General features: G+C 51.3%; 1 protein-coding gene across 1 annotated transcript in view; it reads left to right on the top strand.

Moving 5' to 3' along the window:
* The first annotated feature begins 7,634 nt into the window (after positions 1-7,634).
* LOXHD1 (lipoxygenase homology PLAT domains 1) overlaps positions 7,635-13,144 on the top strand; it is a 162,154-nt gene continuing 156,644 nt past the window's right edge. The window contains exons 1-2 of the mRNA XM_079108765.1: positions 7,635-7,845; positions 12,240-13,049. Of these exons, the coding sequence (XP_078964891.1) occupies positions 12,920-13,049 (130 nt within the window). The 5' untranslated portion in view covers positions 7,635-7,845; positions 12,240-12,919. The remainder of the gene's footprint in view (positions 7,846-12,239; positions 13,050-13,144) is intronic.

The following is a 13,144-nucleotide window of genomic DNA, read 5'->3' as shown; positions in this document are numbered from 1 at the left end:
CTTACAAATCTGTTTCAGTCCTGAGACTTCTTACAGGTACCAAATGGCTTTTCTTCTTCAAAACATTTTAAACACTTAAATAAATATTATGAAGTCTTTTAAAAGCAAAGTAACCTCCTCCCTGCCCCAGGGTTCAGAGGCTCGGAGTGTGCCTGGATTAGAAATTCATCCATGCTATTAGGATTAGGGTGCATTTTGTGATCCAGAGCTAAGGAGTTGGTAATGCTTTGTGGCTAGTGCTGGGGTGGGATCTGAGTGCCACACTGTACCCTCTAGTGCAGGGAAGACCCGCCTGGCCCACCTGGGTGAGGACCCAGCCTTCTGACTCAGATCCTGCCTTCCCTGCACGACTGTACAAAACCATCAAGGCAGGTGGCATCGAGGGAACATGCAAGGGAGGTGACCTGCCTTTGGAAAAGTCTCAAATTGAAACCTGCTGGTCGGTACCTGGTTTCTGCCTCTACTTCTCTTTCCTGCAGCCAGGGGAGAATTCCCTGCTCTTCCCTCTGAAGATGTACCCAGCAGGGAGGACATCGATCCTGTGCAGCTCAGAATTCCACTTCAGCCACAAAGTTTATAAGAACCCTTGAAGATCTTGACAACTTATTAAAGGAGAAAATTACTAGTTTACCAAAGCAAGGTAAAACACACCTCACTTCCCAGGACTACTTATCAGCAAGTTCCCAGATCACTGAGGACTCAAATGAAGGAACATGAGATGCCATAAAACTGTGTCAAAGGCCAGTTTGCAAACAGCAAAACCTCATGACCTTCGCTATAATTTCAAATTCAATTCTAGTGAACTTGGTTCTAGTTTTTAATAATAAAGCAAGCAAATGGAAGGATAGCAGATGCTAGATGTAGCCTGAAGTGTCAGCTAACAGGTCAATAGTGAAGGCGTCATAAGACGGGATCCATGCATCTCAGAAGCCACAAGCCATCCAAGGCATGTAGGTGGCAGTAAGCCCAAGGGCAGCAGGGTATTTTAGCTCACTTCACTGTGTGACATCACAGCCAGGCCGAGACTTCTGAACCTTCAAACGATGATCAGCAAACTGTCACTAAGAAGGTGAGGAGGCATCTTTTCCACCTTGGAATGATTTTCATCCCCCGAAACTCAAATCACACTCAAAGAAGTCTTGGTGCTTCAGAGATCAGCCCTCCATTATGGAGAAGTTCATTTAAGTAAAATGGTCCATTATCTGGTGATGCCTGAGTTGGGAGACCCTCTTCTGCCTATTCCCTTTGACTTCAGCGATTCTCTCCTGTTACCTCTCCTCCAGGGAAAAAGGACAGGCGGGAGGGGAGACCACCCCTTCCACCTTCCCACCTCAAAGGATCTTGCAGCATGGTCCATGCTGTGGCCAGAACACCCTCGTCCTGCACCTCCAGCTCTGCTTGTGGCATCCTCTTAAGATGCACATGGAAAAGGGGTCAGGACCTCACTGGGGAGCAGGGCTGGCTCGGCAGCAATTCAGTCCTGGCTTAATTTCTGAATTTAAGAATACTACCCTTTTCCCCGTGGGGAGACACTTCTACTTTCCCAACATGTCCACCATTTTCTCACTGGGCTTCTCTGCACCCTGGGAGGAGGATAGGGAAGATGGTAACAACCCTACCTGGGCCCAGGAAGTTGTCAGCGGTGTGCCCCAGGTCACAGGGATTGGCAGTAGAGGTCTCCTGTTGGGTGGCCAACGTTTTCCAAGGTGGGCGGGACTAGGGAGCAGGGGGAGGTGGCCAGTGCTCCAGAGCGCCATCCCCCTGAGTTACCCTCTTCTTCCTGCTGGGGTTATTTGGTCCAGTTGTGGGCTTTACCCCTGGCCTCACAGCCTGCCCAGCATCTGTGTGAGGGGCCTTGGGCAAAGCCCAGGGCACCAGAACCAGCAGCACTGGGTGTCTGTACCTGGTGGGAACAGTGGGGCAGCAGCGGTACTTGGTAGAGTCATTCAGACCAAAGACCTGAGCCAAGTGGCAGTGTGGAGGGAGTCCTTGCCAGTGTCCTGCTGCTCTGGCTCTTTGGGAGGAGGCTGGCAGGTGCCAATTGGTGCTCCTGCCAGTCCCCCTGGGAGTCAATCTTAAATACTTATCCAGGGGGATGCTTGGCCCTCACAGTGGCTGACTTTTGAGCAAGTCCCTCTGTCCAAGGTCTCTCTGTGAGGTGGCCAGTCTTCCCCACACTCTGCACATGATTTAGGGAAGTGGCAGAAGCTTGATGGCCTGCAGATTCCCTTCCTTGACCAGCTTGACATCACCATAGAAAGCCATAATGCTTCTACAGTGCAGTATTTTCTGAAGTGTGAAATGTGTGTATGTTTATGGGTTTTTTTTTTTTTTTTTTAAACAAAGTGAGCACTTCATCCCAGTAAGCAGAGAGTGGTCTGCTCAGAGTTCATCTGGAGTCAATCCCTTGCCACCTCCTCCCCAGATGCAGCCAGGACAAATGCAGGCATCAGCCAAGGAGCGGAGACGGGGGAAGAGCTTACCCAGGGGCCAGTGCCCATCCCTGTACCTGGAGTGGCTTCAGTCGGGCATGATGTGTTTTCCAGAGGCCCTAGTTGGTGGCAGCGACTTCACCTTTGAGCTGCCTTCTTTGGTTCCTTCTCCAGCTTTCTCTGGGGTCCTCTCCAGGAGCCAAGCTGCGGCGCCGTGCTCCAGGGAGCCTGCCCCACTGGAGAAGGAAAGGGAGGCCCGAGGTGGCCTTTGCTGGGATGTGGGAGAACTGCCTTTGGTGTCAGAAGCCCCTTTCTTGTCCCATTGATTTGGTCCCCCTGGCCCTGGACAGAAACGCTGAGTCATTCTGAGAGACTTGGGGGAGGAGGGCCCTGTAGCACTGGCCTATTTTTATGCAAATGTGGCTTTGGACATGTTGGTTCCTACAAGCTCTTGTAGCATAATTCTAGCTGCGTGTGATTCTGCAGTGATGGCCGGAACCCTAGACCCAAAAACATCATCAGGGTACTCTGTATTTGTCACTGGGTTGGAAAGACCCTCAATTTCTACCCAATAAAACCAAGGTTCATCTAGCAAAGACTCTGCTCTGTGTGCGTGTGTGTGTGTGTGTGTGTGTGTGTGTGTGTGCATGCACATGTGTGCACATTGAGCTGGACTGGGCTGATAATAGCACAGCCCAATTTGGGGAGGTTGCCAGGTATCCCCAGGGGCTCATGGCCACCTGGGCACATCTTTGGGCAATGTAGGGGGTACCTGAAGATCAGGAGACCTGCGTTTGTCTGGCAGAAGTGGCAATCTAATCAAGGGAGGAGGTGGACTCACAGGACGACTTCAAAGACCAGAAGAAAAATCAGGTGGACTGCTTAATCGACACCCTAATAGGTGCTCAGGGACCTGGGGAGAGGTCAGTAGGAGGAGGGAGTGTCCCCGGGGCTGCAGCTGCCTGGAGCAGGTGAGATTTGAGATGTGCTCATACCTGGACCCAGATCCTGTCATTCTGCAGACCTGTCTCTCTCTGAGCAAAATGACTCCATCAAGGTCCTGGGTTACCTCAAAGGCACCCGAGCACTTATAACCCTCTTATAAAGGATGACAGTAGGTTGGGAGTGTAACTCGGAGGTAGAGCACTTTCCTAGAGTGTGCAAGGCCCTGGGTTCAATCTCCAGCAGCGCAAAAATTTTAAAAAACAGTCTCCTTCAGTGCTCTTATAACAGAATTACATATAGATATGTATAACTTTATGGGGCAGACAGCCTGGGCAGGGTCTGCCTGCCTCCAGAGATGCAGACAAGATGGCTTGTGATCCCCACAGCTGCGCCTTTGGAACCTTGGGAGCCTTCCTCGTGACACACCCAGGGACCGATGGTGTTCGCGCCCCTCTGCTCTGGGGCTGTTTCTGCTTTAGATCTGTTGACTGTCCAGATGTCAGACATAGCTCTTTCTTTGGTACCAATGGTCACAACAGGGGTTCCAGAGTGTGGTAAGATGACAGGGGAGGGAGAGAAACCACTTCCAAACAGGTGACCTCCAGTGAAGTCTGTCCTGACGCCAGCCGCTGTCCTGTGGCACTCCTGTGGCCCGGCCCAGTCTACCCCTCCTGCCCTGGCTTCCTTCTTTGCCTGCTGGTCCTCCTCTCCCCACTTCCTCTCAACAGTAGAACACAGTTCTGCCATTTCCTCCCCACAGCTGTTTAAGCATTCTCTGGAGTGCTGGTCTCCTGCTGAGCCTGGGTCTCTGCTTACCTGCCACCTGCCACCTTCCAAAGGAATTTTCTCAAAGGGAGACCATTTACTTCCTCCCCAAGATGATTGTGATGACAGCTGTAAGATGTTTACATGCTTCTTTTTCTAATTATAAGTGCTAAACCCTGAACCTAAAACTGGAACCTAAATACTAGGTGAGAGTCCTCCCTGAGACCTGGCCACTGTCTTCTACTGTATCATAGTAGGAAAAAGAGCTGAAGGTCTTCCAGAAGAAGAAGGGGGACTGCCATAAATATTTTTGAATGAATGTATGTATGAATGTCGTTTGCCTATTTACCTCACATCATTCATCAAGTTCATGCTGTTTGCCACTTCATTCATTTAACAAGTATTTTCTGTGCCCCTGCGTTGGGCCAGGCTCCCTGAGGAACTGGAACATAACAGTGAGCCAATGCACATGTCACCACCCACAGAATGTAGAGACTGACCTGAGAAATGAGGTAATCAACAAATCTCCCAGCTAACGTTTAATTATAACCTGTGCTATAAAGGAGCCACAAGGGCTGGGAAAGGCTTTCTCTGACCTGGGATCAAGGACCATGGAGAGCTCCCTGCAGAGGAAAGCTGCCTACGGGGCCTGGAAGCATCCAGGGCCTTCGTGGGGAGAGAGTCCGGGGCCCTGGGAAGAAGGGGAACATGGTGGGAGATGAAGAGGAAGAGATGGACAGAGTAGGACACTGTGGGGACTAGGTGGCCACATTAACAATGTTGATTTTGACCTCAGAGAATAGTCCTTGAAGGGGCAATGTGATCAGGTTGCATTGATAGAGCTCACTCTGGCTGCAGCGTGGAGCACGGCATAGCAGGGACCAGAGTGACTGAAGGGAGACCAGTTAGGAGGCTCCTGCTGGTGATGGGTGACCTGGGGATGGGGTGGTGGGGAAGGGGCAAGAGCTCCCGAGAAGACAAATGGGGAAAGCAGACCCATCAACAGAGATACACGGGCAGGAAGGGGAGGGGCAGGGCAGGATCGGGGACAGGGGCCTTTCTTAGTGCAGGCACAGAAGTCTGACACATGCCTCCAGGGTGGGATGGCTTGCTGGGGCAGGGAGCTCGTGGCAGTTTCAGCCAAGGTAGTGGGTGCCGTTCCCCCCAAGACGCACTAGGCCACCTACACATTCAGACAAATCAACAGAAACCAGTCCTGCTGGTCTTGTGCTCTTATCACAGGGCAAAGATATAAATGGGGTGGCCGAGTTGATGAAGTCAGCGCTGACGTGAGAGGATTTCATGGGGAGAGCAGCACTGTGAGCACCCCCACGGGGTGGAGGGAGGGGATGTCGTCACTGCTGCCTGTCTCCAGGCCTAGAGAGAGGGCCTCCTGTGGGCCACCAGAGAGCGGCTATGGGATCCCCCAGCACTGGAGCCCCGCTCTTGCAGAAGACGGCATGATGGTCTCATGTAGGGTCAAGAGGTGTGAAACCTGGTCACACCTCTAAGGTCATGTGGTAGAAAAGTCAGCCAGGGGTCATTTAAAATGGTGTTTGCTGAAGAGGGTGACCTGTCAGGATGAGGAAACTTTGGCAGGGGAGGCTGTGGGGGTCACTTCTGGGGCAGAGGTGGCATTAGGACTTGCCTGTTCCAAGGAACTGGTCAGAGTACCACCTGACAGGGTTCTGAGGAGACCTTTCTAAGGAAGCAGTGTGACCTCAACTCAACCTGGGCACGTTCTTTTTTTTTTTTAGGTAAAATGTAAAATAGGTTTTATTTAAACATATTAGTGTTTTAATTTGTATATTTTTATGAATCAATAATATATAAAGCACCTTGTAAAAATAGGTGAAATATCTTATTTTCAAATTAAACTTTACATTTAAAATTCACACTGCTGAAAAGAATTTCAGGAAGCATTGAAATCAAGGTATGAGCAAAGATTACTAAAGGACAGCAAAACAAAGGTTTATACACCTGTTATGGTTTAGATGTGGTGTCCCCCAAAAATTAGTGTGTGAGACAATGCAGGAAGGTTTGGAGGAGAAATGATGGGTTATAGCCTTAACCTAATCACTAAATTAATCCCTGATGGGACTAATTAAGTGGCAACTGGAGGCAGTTGGGGTGTGGCTGGAGGAAGTGGTTCACTGGAGGTGGGGCTTTGGGGTATATATTTTGCATCTGGAGAGTGGAGTCTCTCTCTGTTTTCTGGTCACCATGTGAGCTGCTTCCCTCTGCCACACTCTTCCATTATGATGTCCTTCCTCACCTTGAGCTCAGGAATGGAGCCAGCCTTCTATGGACTAAGACCTCTGAAACTGTGAGCCCTCAAATAAACCTTTCCTCCCCTTACATTGTTCTGGTCAGTTCTTTTAGTCACAGCAGCAAAAAAAGCTGACTAAAACAACACCCCAAAGGCAGGGTGTGGACATTCCTCCCTCTCACAGAAGAGAAGATGAGTGACTTGCTCACAGTTGAGCTCTCTGACTAGATACATGCTTTTTCTGTTTAGGTTTCCAGGCAAGATTTTGTGAAAACAAAATCCCAATGTCAATCATTTGATATTTGGGGTCTAGAACGTTTCTTCTTTCTTTTGGAGGTGGGGTATCGGAGATTGAACTCAGGGGTACTGCACCACTGAGCCACATCCCCAGCCCTATTTTGTATTTTATTTAGAGACAGGGTCTCACTGAGTTGGCTAGGGCCTCACTTTTGCTGAGGTTGACTTTGAACTCGCAATCCTCCTGCCTCAGCCTCCTCAGCTGCCGGGATTACAGAAGTGCTCCACCATACCTGACTGGACTGTTACTTCTTGATTAAGCAGTCTAGCCATCTATCAGTTGTGGGCACATGTGTAGGTCTGCATCTGGTGCCCTTTAAACTGATGAAGTTTTGTTCTAGTTGATCTGATACAAGCACATGCTGGAGGTTTTGTTTATCCCTAAAAGGACAAACATGGCTGGTCATGCTCGTAGGTCCGAGTCTCCATCTAGTAAGGGTCTCTTCTCTCTGAGAGCTCCCCTGGCTAAAGAGGGAAGCCTGGGAGCAAACCCATAAGCATCCCCACGGAAGACTGTAAACATCACTGCTGTCCTTAGGAGTACGTGAAGTCCTCTTGAGAGTGGCTCAGCTCTGTGGCAGGGGACAGGCGGGGTGGGGTGTATGTCAGAACATGCAGCTACCAAGAGTAGGGGGCCAGCAGATAGAAGCTAACTGCCACCTCCCCAGAGGCAGCAGCAGCAGCAGCCACCACAGCCATCTGGGGAGGAGGTGTGGAGAAGTCCCAGTTAGCTGAGGGTCCAGCGTGGGCTCCTGTGGGATCTGTGCAGTCCCCATACTGAATCAAGACAGTGTTGGAGGCTGGGGATGTAGCTCAGTTGGTAGAGTGCTTGCCTCTCAAGCACAAGGTCCTGGGTTCAATCCCCAGCACTGGGGGGGGGGGGGGGGCAGTGTTTGTCACTTGTGACGCCTGCAGAACTTCTAAACTACATGACCGAGCAAAAATAAAGGTACACTTGATGTACTGGGTCCAGAAGTCATTTCAAAGCAATGGGCCACGAGCAATCGCCAAGTAAGAGCAAGTGGGAGGGGTCAGGGGCAGGACCATTGGCCAGGTCTTGGATTGAGCGCAGGAACTCCCCAGTTCTCAGATGATTCTGGCTGATATCAGCAGGCAATGAAGGAGTTTAAAATTCAGGTTTGGGGGGGTTGCCTTGTAAACGTGGCCAAGGAATTGATCATTTGTTTTCTAGCAAATGGGGTAACCAGGGAGTGAATGTCAATTGGCTGGAAAAGAGATTCTGGCAGGAGTGTCCAGAGAGGCTGGCCCTTGTGAGGGGGAGATATGCACAGCATGACCACCAGGGGGCGCGGTCCTGGACCAAGAGGCGGGAGGCGTGGATTCCCAGCCCGTGATGGAAGGTGTTAGCCCTGGACAGTGGGGTGACGGTGTGCTTTTGATTAGGGCAGTGAGGCGATTCAGGGAGAAGAGTCAGACTCGGGGGAATGGGGCAAGGGGGAGCCAGTGTGGTTGGAGGGCTGAGAGAGCAGGGAGAGCCTGCGGGGTTAGGATCACAGGGGCTAGGGCTTTATTCTAAGCGCACAGGAAGCCATAGGCGCACATAAACTGCGGAATGACAAAATCTGATTGATTTTTAGATAAAATCCCTCGGACTGCTGAGCAGAGTGGATTGGAGGAGACAGAAGTGGTCAAGGCCTGCTTTCCTAACACTCTGGGTGCTGGAGCTAGCCAGGGAAGTTGCCCAAGGGGACGGTGGGAACACGTCTTAATGACCCAGGAAGGTCACCAACCTCAGGACACCACTTTCCCCCTCCTCTGCCAGAACAGAAGATGGCTCCATTTGAGACCCCAGACACACTGATTACCTTGAGTGAGAGGTCGGGGCACGTGGTGGGCAGGGAGCCATCGGTGGGAGGCAGAGCAGCCAGGCCGAGCACTGGGTCTTGGGTTTCTACATGCTCCTTACCCGCTTCCTACGTCCCACTGTGGGTGCCCATTCTCATACTCTTTCTTGAGAGTCACGCTTCTTCTGGGCCAGGTGCTGGGGGCGTATAGGACTTGGCTGGAAGGAGCAGCAATCTGGGGGACGAGATGGCAATGGGGACAGATTGGATTATTGTCCCATTCTTCATTCCTTGCAGTGTGCCCATCCAGCCTTTACCGTGTCATTCTCCAGACCCGCCTACAAAGGCAGGTCACACTTTCTCTCCCTGCAACACTGGCCTTGGCCATGCATGTTGCTTTGTTTGGTGGAAGGATGTTTGCAGAAGGGATGCAAGTGAAGACCTCTAATGTGTTGCACTGTCAGGGTGGCCACCCCGCCCTTGCACTTCCACCGCAGAATGGGAAGTGCTTTCCCTGGGGGGCTGCTGCCCTTCCGCCCAGCCCAACTTGAATCCGTGCAGAGCAGAACTGCCCTTGCAAAGGCCTGCCAGTCCTATAGCTTGATGCAGAGATGCCAGGCAAGGACAGCAGGGATGAGTCACCTAACCCCATCCCAGGCAGGGAGAACTATTGCTTATGCCATTCCAATTTGGGTGGCTGCTTGTTACATAGCACGAGCTGACTGACAGAAAAATACTTGCAAAATCTCTGAAAACCAAGTGAACTGAGGCTTGCAGCAGTCATGTTTAGCAAACAGGCATGTCTTCAGGTTACCCAGTGTGACTTTCTGAAAAGGGAGGTTGAGTCAGGGCACAGAGGGCCTCTGCTATTTGTTTGGGGAGCTAGGATTCTGTTCATGCTTTGGACTTATGTTATTCTTCTGGCAACCCAGCATCCTGATCCTCTTCTCATCAGAGGCGAGATCAGCTCCTCATGTAGGAACTGGAAATGCCAAAGAGGCCCTTTCCCAGTCTCCTTTCTAGCAAGGGTGTGTGTACACGACAGACTCAACCAATTGAATGTGCAGGCCTCAGGCCGATTGGCAGAAGGCAGCAGGGACCATTCTGGAAAGAGTGGTAGCAGCAGGAGCAGGCAGCAGCTGTGGTCCTGGCAGCAGCAGCTCATGCTGGAGCTTCGGGACACAAACCACACCTCTCGGCTCAGCTCTGGTGGCAGTGGGGTCCTCACCAGACATGCAGTTCCAAGCGTCATCTCCAGGGTGCATCCTCTAAGTATAGTTCTTAGAACTCAGAAAAATCCTAAAGTCTCCCTTACCAACTTTTAAATTAAAAAAAAAAATTAAACTTTAATAGCCAGTGTTGGCTTCTGTTGCTTGCAATTCAGAACCTTGGTTGATAAAAATGAGTTGCACTGCAGAGTAAGTGAAGTTCAGAGCTGGAGAGTGATATGGCCGTAGTCATTCAGCAGTAGAATATACTCGAAGGAGGAGGCGCTGGACCAACAGGTCATTTTGCATGTGCGTGCCTGGGTGGGTGTGCATGCATGCACATGTGCAAACCGTTAGTGGGATTAACACACCTCTTCTGTTGTCAGAAGTTTGGGTCCCAGTCATCACTCTGAGTGTCCTTTGTGTTTTTTCAGTCCATAGAAACTGCTGGGAATCCAAGAGTCAGCGCTCGCCATGACGACTCCCACACTGTCCACTCCAGAGCTTCACACTAGGTCTACAGGGGAGGATGTGGTGACATTGAGGCCTCCTCCTGCCTGTCCTCAGATCTGGCCCTTGGCCCTGCCTGGGATGAGCGGGTGGGTCTGGGCATACTTTCACAGCCAGAGCGCCTGGGGGAGGATTGGGCCAATGTCAGGCCTGCATCATGGGCTGGTCAGATAGGTGGTCATGTGGACATGGAACGGCAGCAGGTGAGCAGGACACGTGAGACAGGTGCAGCCCGTGTCCTGTTTCTGAAGCCATTCGTTGCCTCCTCGTGCTCCCTGACAGTCCATTCCTTCCTGAAGCCAGCCCCCGTGCACCACTGGCCTGTTTTCCGATCCTCTGGTCTTCTTTTGGAGTATGTGAACACCATCTTCAGCATGTGTTTTTTTCTACCTGGTTTCTTTCAGTTAGCATAATGCTTTTGAGATCCGCCCAGGTCGGAGCATGTCCTCTTACTTCCTTTAGATTGCTGAGAAGTCTTCCTCTGCATAGATGGACTTGATTTGGTTACACAATGGCCGGTTGATGGGCATCTGAGTTGTCGCCAGTTCAAGGCTATTGTGAATAAAGCTTCTATGAACATTCACATGCCAATCATTGTCATTTCCCTTAGGCAAATAACCAGGAAGGGACTTTATTTCTGGGTTGTGCAAGGAGTGTTTGTTTAGCTGTGTAAGACAGTGCTGCTCCTTTCCCAGGTGCCTGGGTCATCGCACACTCCCACAGCAGTGTGAATTCTAGCTACTCCATGTCCCTGTCAATGTATTGACTCAAATCCTACCTTCTTAAGCATGTGTTCAAAGGCCAGGGGATTCCTCAAAAAGATTTGTTTCAATTATTTGAAAAAAAAATTCCAATAAACATAACATTTTTATCTGAATGAGACCTCATTAAGAGTGAAAATTCTAGTATTTCTCCTAACAGATCATCACGCAAAATGATTTTTCTAGTCATTTCCTAGTAATCCTCAAGGTCCTTGAGGTCAAACCATATGGTGCCAGCAGGGGGCGCACATCACCCACCATTAAACTTCATTCCTGTTCCTCTGGTAGATTTGGAGCTGAGTCCAGGCGGTCCCCTAGCAGAGAAGGGGAGGAGATGGGATTGATCGCCCTGGCCCCACTGGTGGGGGAGCTGGAGGGCTGTAACAAGCAGGGCGGGAACCAAGCTGCCCCAGGCTTGGAAAGAATTGAGTGCTAACTGCTGCTCAGATGTCCCTCCATCTATTCGTGAATGTCTCTGCTTCCCTCTGAAATCCCTGCTTCGCTCCTTTGGCCTAGAGTATAGAATTGCATGTGATGCTTCCAGAAGGCACTAATCCACTCAAGAGGGCTCCACCCTTGTGACCTAATCACCTCCCAAAGGCCCCGCCTCCTAATGCCCACCTTGATATAGGAATTGTCATTTGCTAATATTCAACATATAAACCAGGAGAGAGACACACAAACATCCTGTCTGGGGCAGGTGTCTGGGACATACATTAATCTCTGGTATCTTGTGGAGGCTTCTGATTACTGAAGAGCTTTCTTCCAGTGCTGTATAACACCAGAGGGTCCTCATGCCCCTTTTATAGATGGGAAAACAGCAGTCTTGTCCCAGGCCACACAGCCAGGAGGTTGTATGGGGCTCCATTCTGTCCAGCAACCTCATGCTGAAAGGACAGAGTTTCAAGTGAATTGAAATTTTCTTGCATTTCAAAATGAATCTTATGATTTGGATCGTAAGAATTGTAATAAAGTCTCGGGTGCCTTAATAAAATCATAAGCAAGGAAGAGAACTTTTCTTGATGACTGGGGTGGGGAGGGGCCTCTGAAACTCTCGGAATTAACATGGGTAAACTAAGTGTTCTCAGTAAGGCAGAGGCTGGTGTTGGAGCACTGCTGAGGGTCCCCTGAGGTTAAGGGGGCTTCCCCAGGGTCCTGGGCTCTGGCCCCACAGTGCCACTAACTCATGACTTAGTAGCTGCTTTGTGGGCTAAGAGCTTGTAAGGTGCAGCCTGTCTCCCCTGCAGAAGAGACACTTCCAGAAGCCAGCAGCCTTGAGGAGAAGAAGGAAGCAGAAAGAAGGATCCAGTAAGAACACTGTGGGCTGAGTAAGCTGATCGGAGGTCATGAATAATGAAGGGAAACTGAGCCGGGAGTGTGGCTTGCTCCGGGTCTGCCTCCTCAAGAGGCCCCTGACCCTGGGGTGATGTTCCAGGCCCTCCTAGCCTCACAGGCTAGGAGGGGGCAGTCAGTGGGGAGGACCCTGCTTGCCCTTGGAGTGGTCTGGAGGGGTCTCAGGTGGCTCTCAGCTGTGAGGCCATGGAGGAAACAGATGCCAAGCTATATCTGTCATCTGAGTCTCCATGAAGTGGGGACTGGCAGGGGAGGAGCAGGGAGGAAGGAGAACAGCCCATCTCATCTGCATAAATAAGTGAGGAGGCTCACGGAGAACCCAGGGGCAGGTGCTGAGTGGAGAGGCTGGTGGAGGGAGGAGACGGGGACAGGAAGAGCAAAGAAAGTCCTAGGGTGGTCTCCGGGGCCAGAGAGGAGAAAGGGGCTTTGAGACAAGACCCAGGGAAGGCAAGTGGCTCTGGCGCACCCAGACTGGAAGCCACAGGAGGAGGGACGGTGGTTCTGCAGCTCAGGACCCCGGCCTCAGGTGGAGAGCACGTGAGCCTGGACCTGCCAGGAAGCGGCGGCCGGCACAATGATGCCCCAGAAGAAGAAGAAGAGAAAGAAAGACATCGATTTCCTGGGCCTGTACGAGGAGGAGCTGCGGAGCTACGCCTCGGAGGACGACGACGAGGAGCTGGAGCACGAGTACTACAAGGCCAGGGGTGCGTCCTGCGCGCCTGCGCGCTCGCTGCGGCTGCGATCGCGGGGCTCCAGGGGCCCGCAAGCAGGGTTCTAAGGGACAGAATCGACGAGAACC

The sequence above is a fragment of the Sciurus vulgaris genome (assembly GCF_902686455.1).
Source record: "Sciurus vulgaris genome assembly, chromosome: 13".
In the NCBI taxonomy this organism is placed as follows: Eukaryota; Metazoa; Chordata; class Mammalia; order Rodentia; family Sciuridae; genus Sciurus; species Sciurus vulgaris.
Note: the sequence above shows the minus strand (reverse complement) of the source record. Positions and strands in the feature narration are given on the sequence as shown.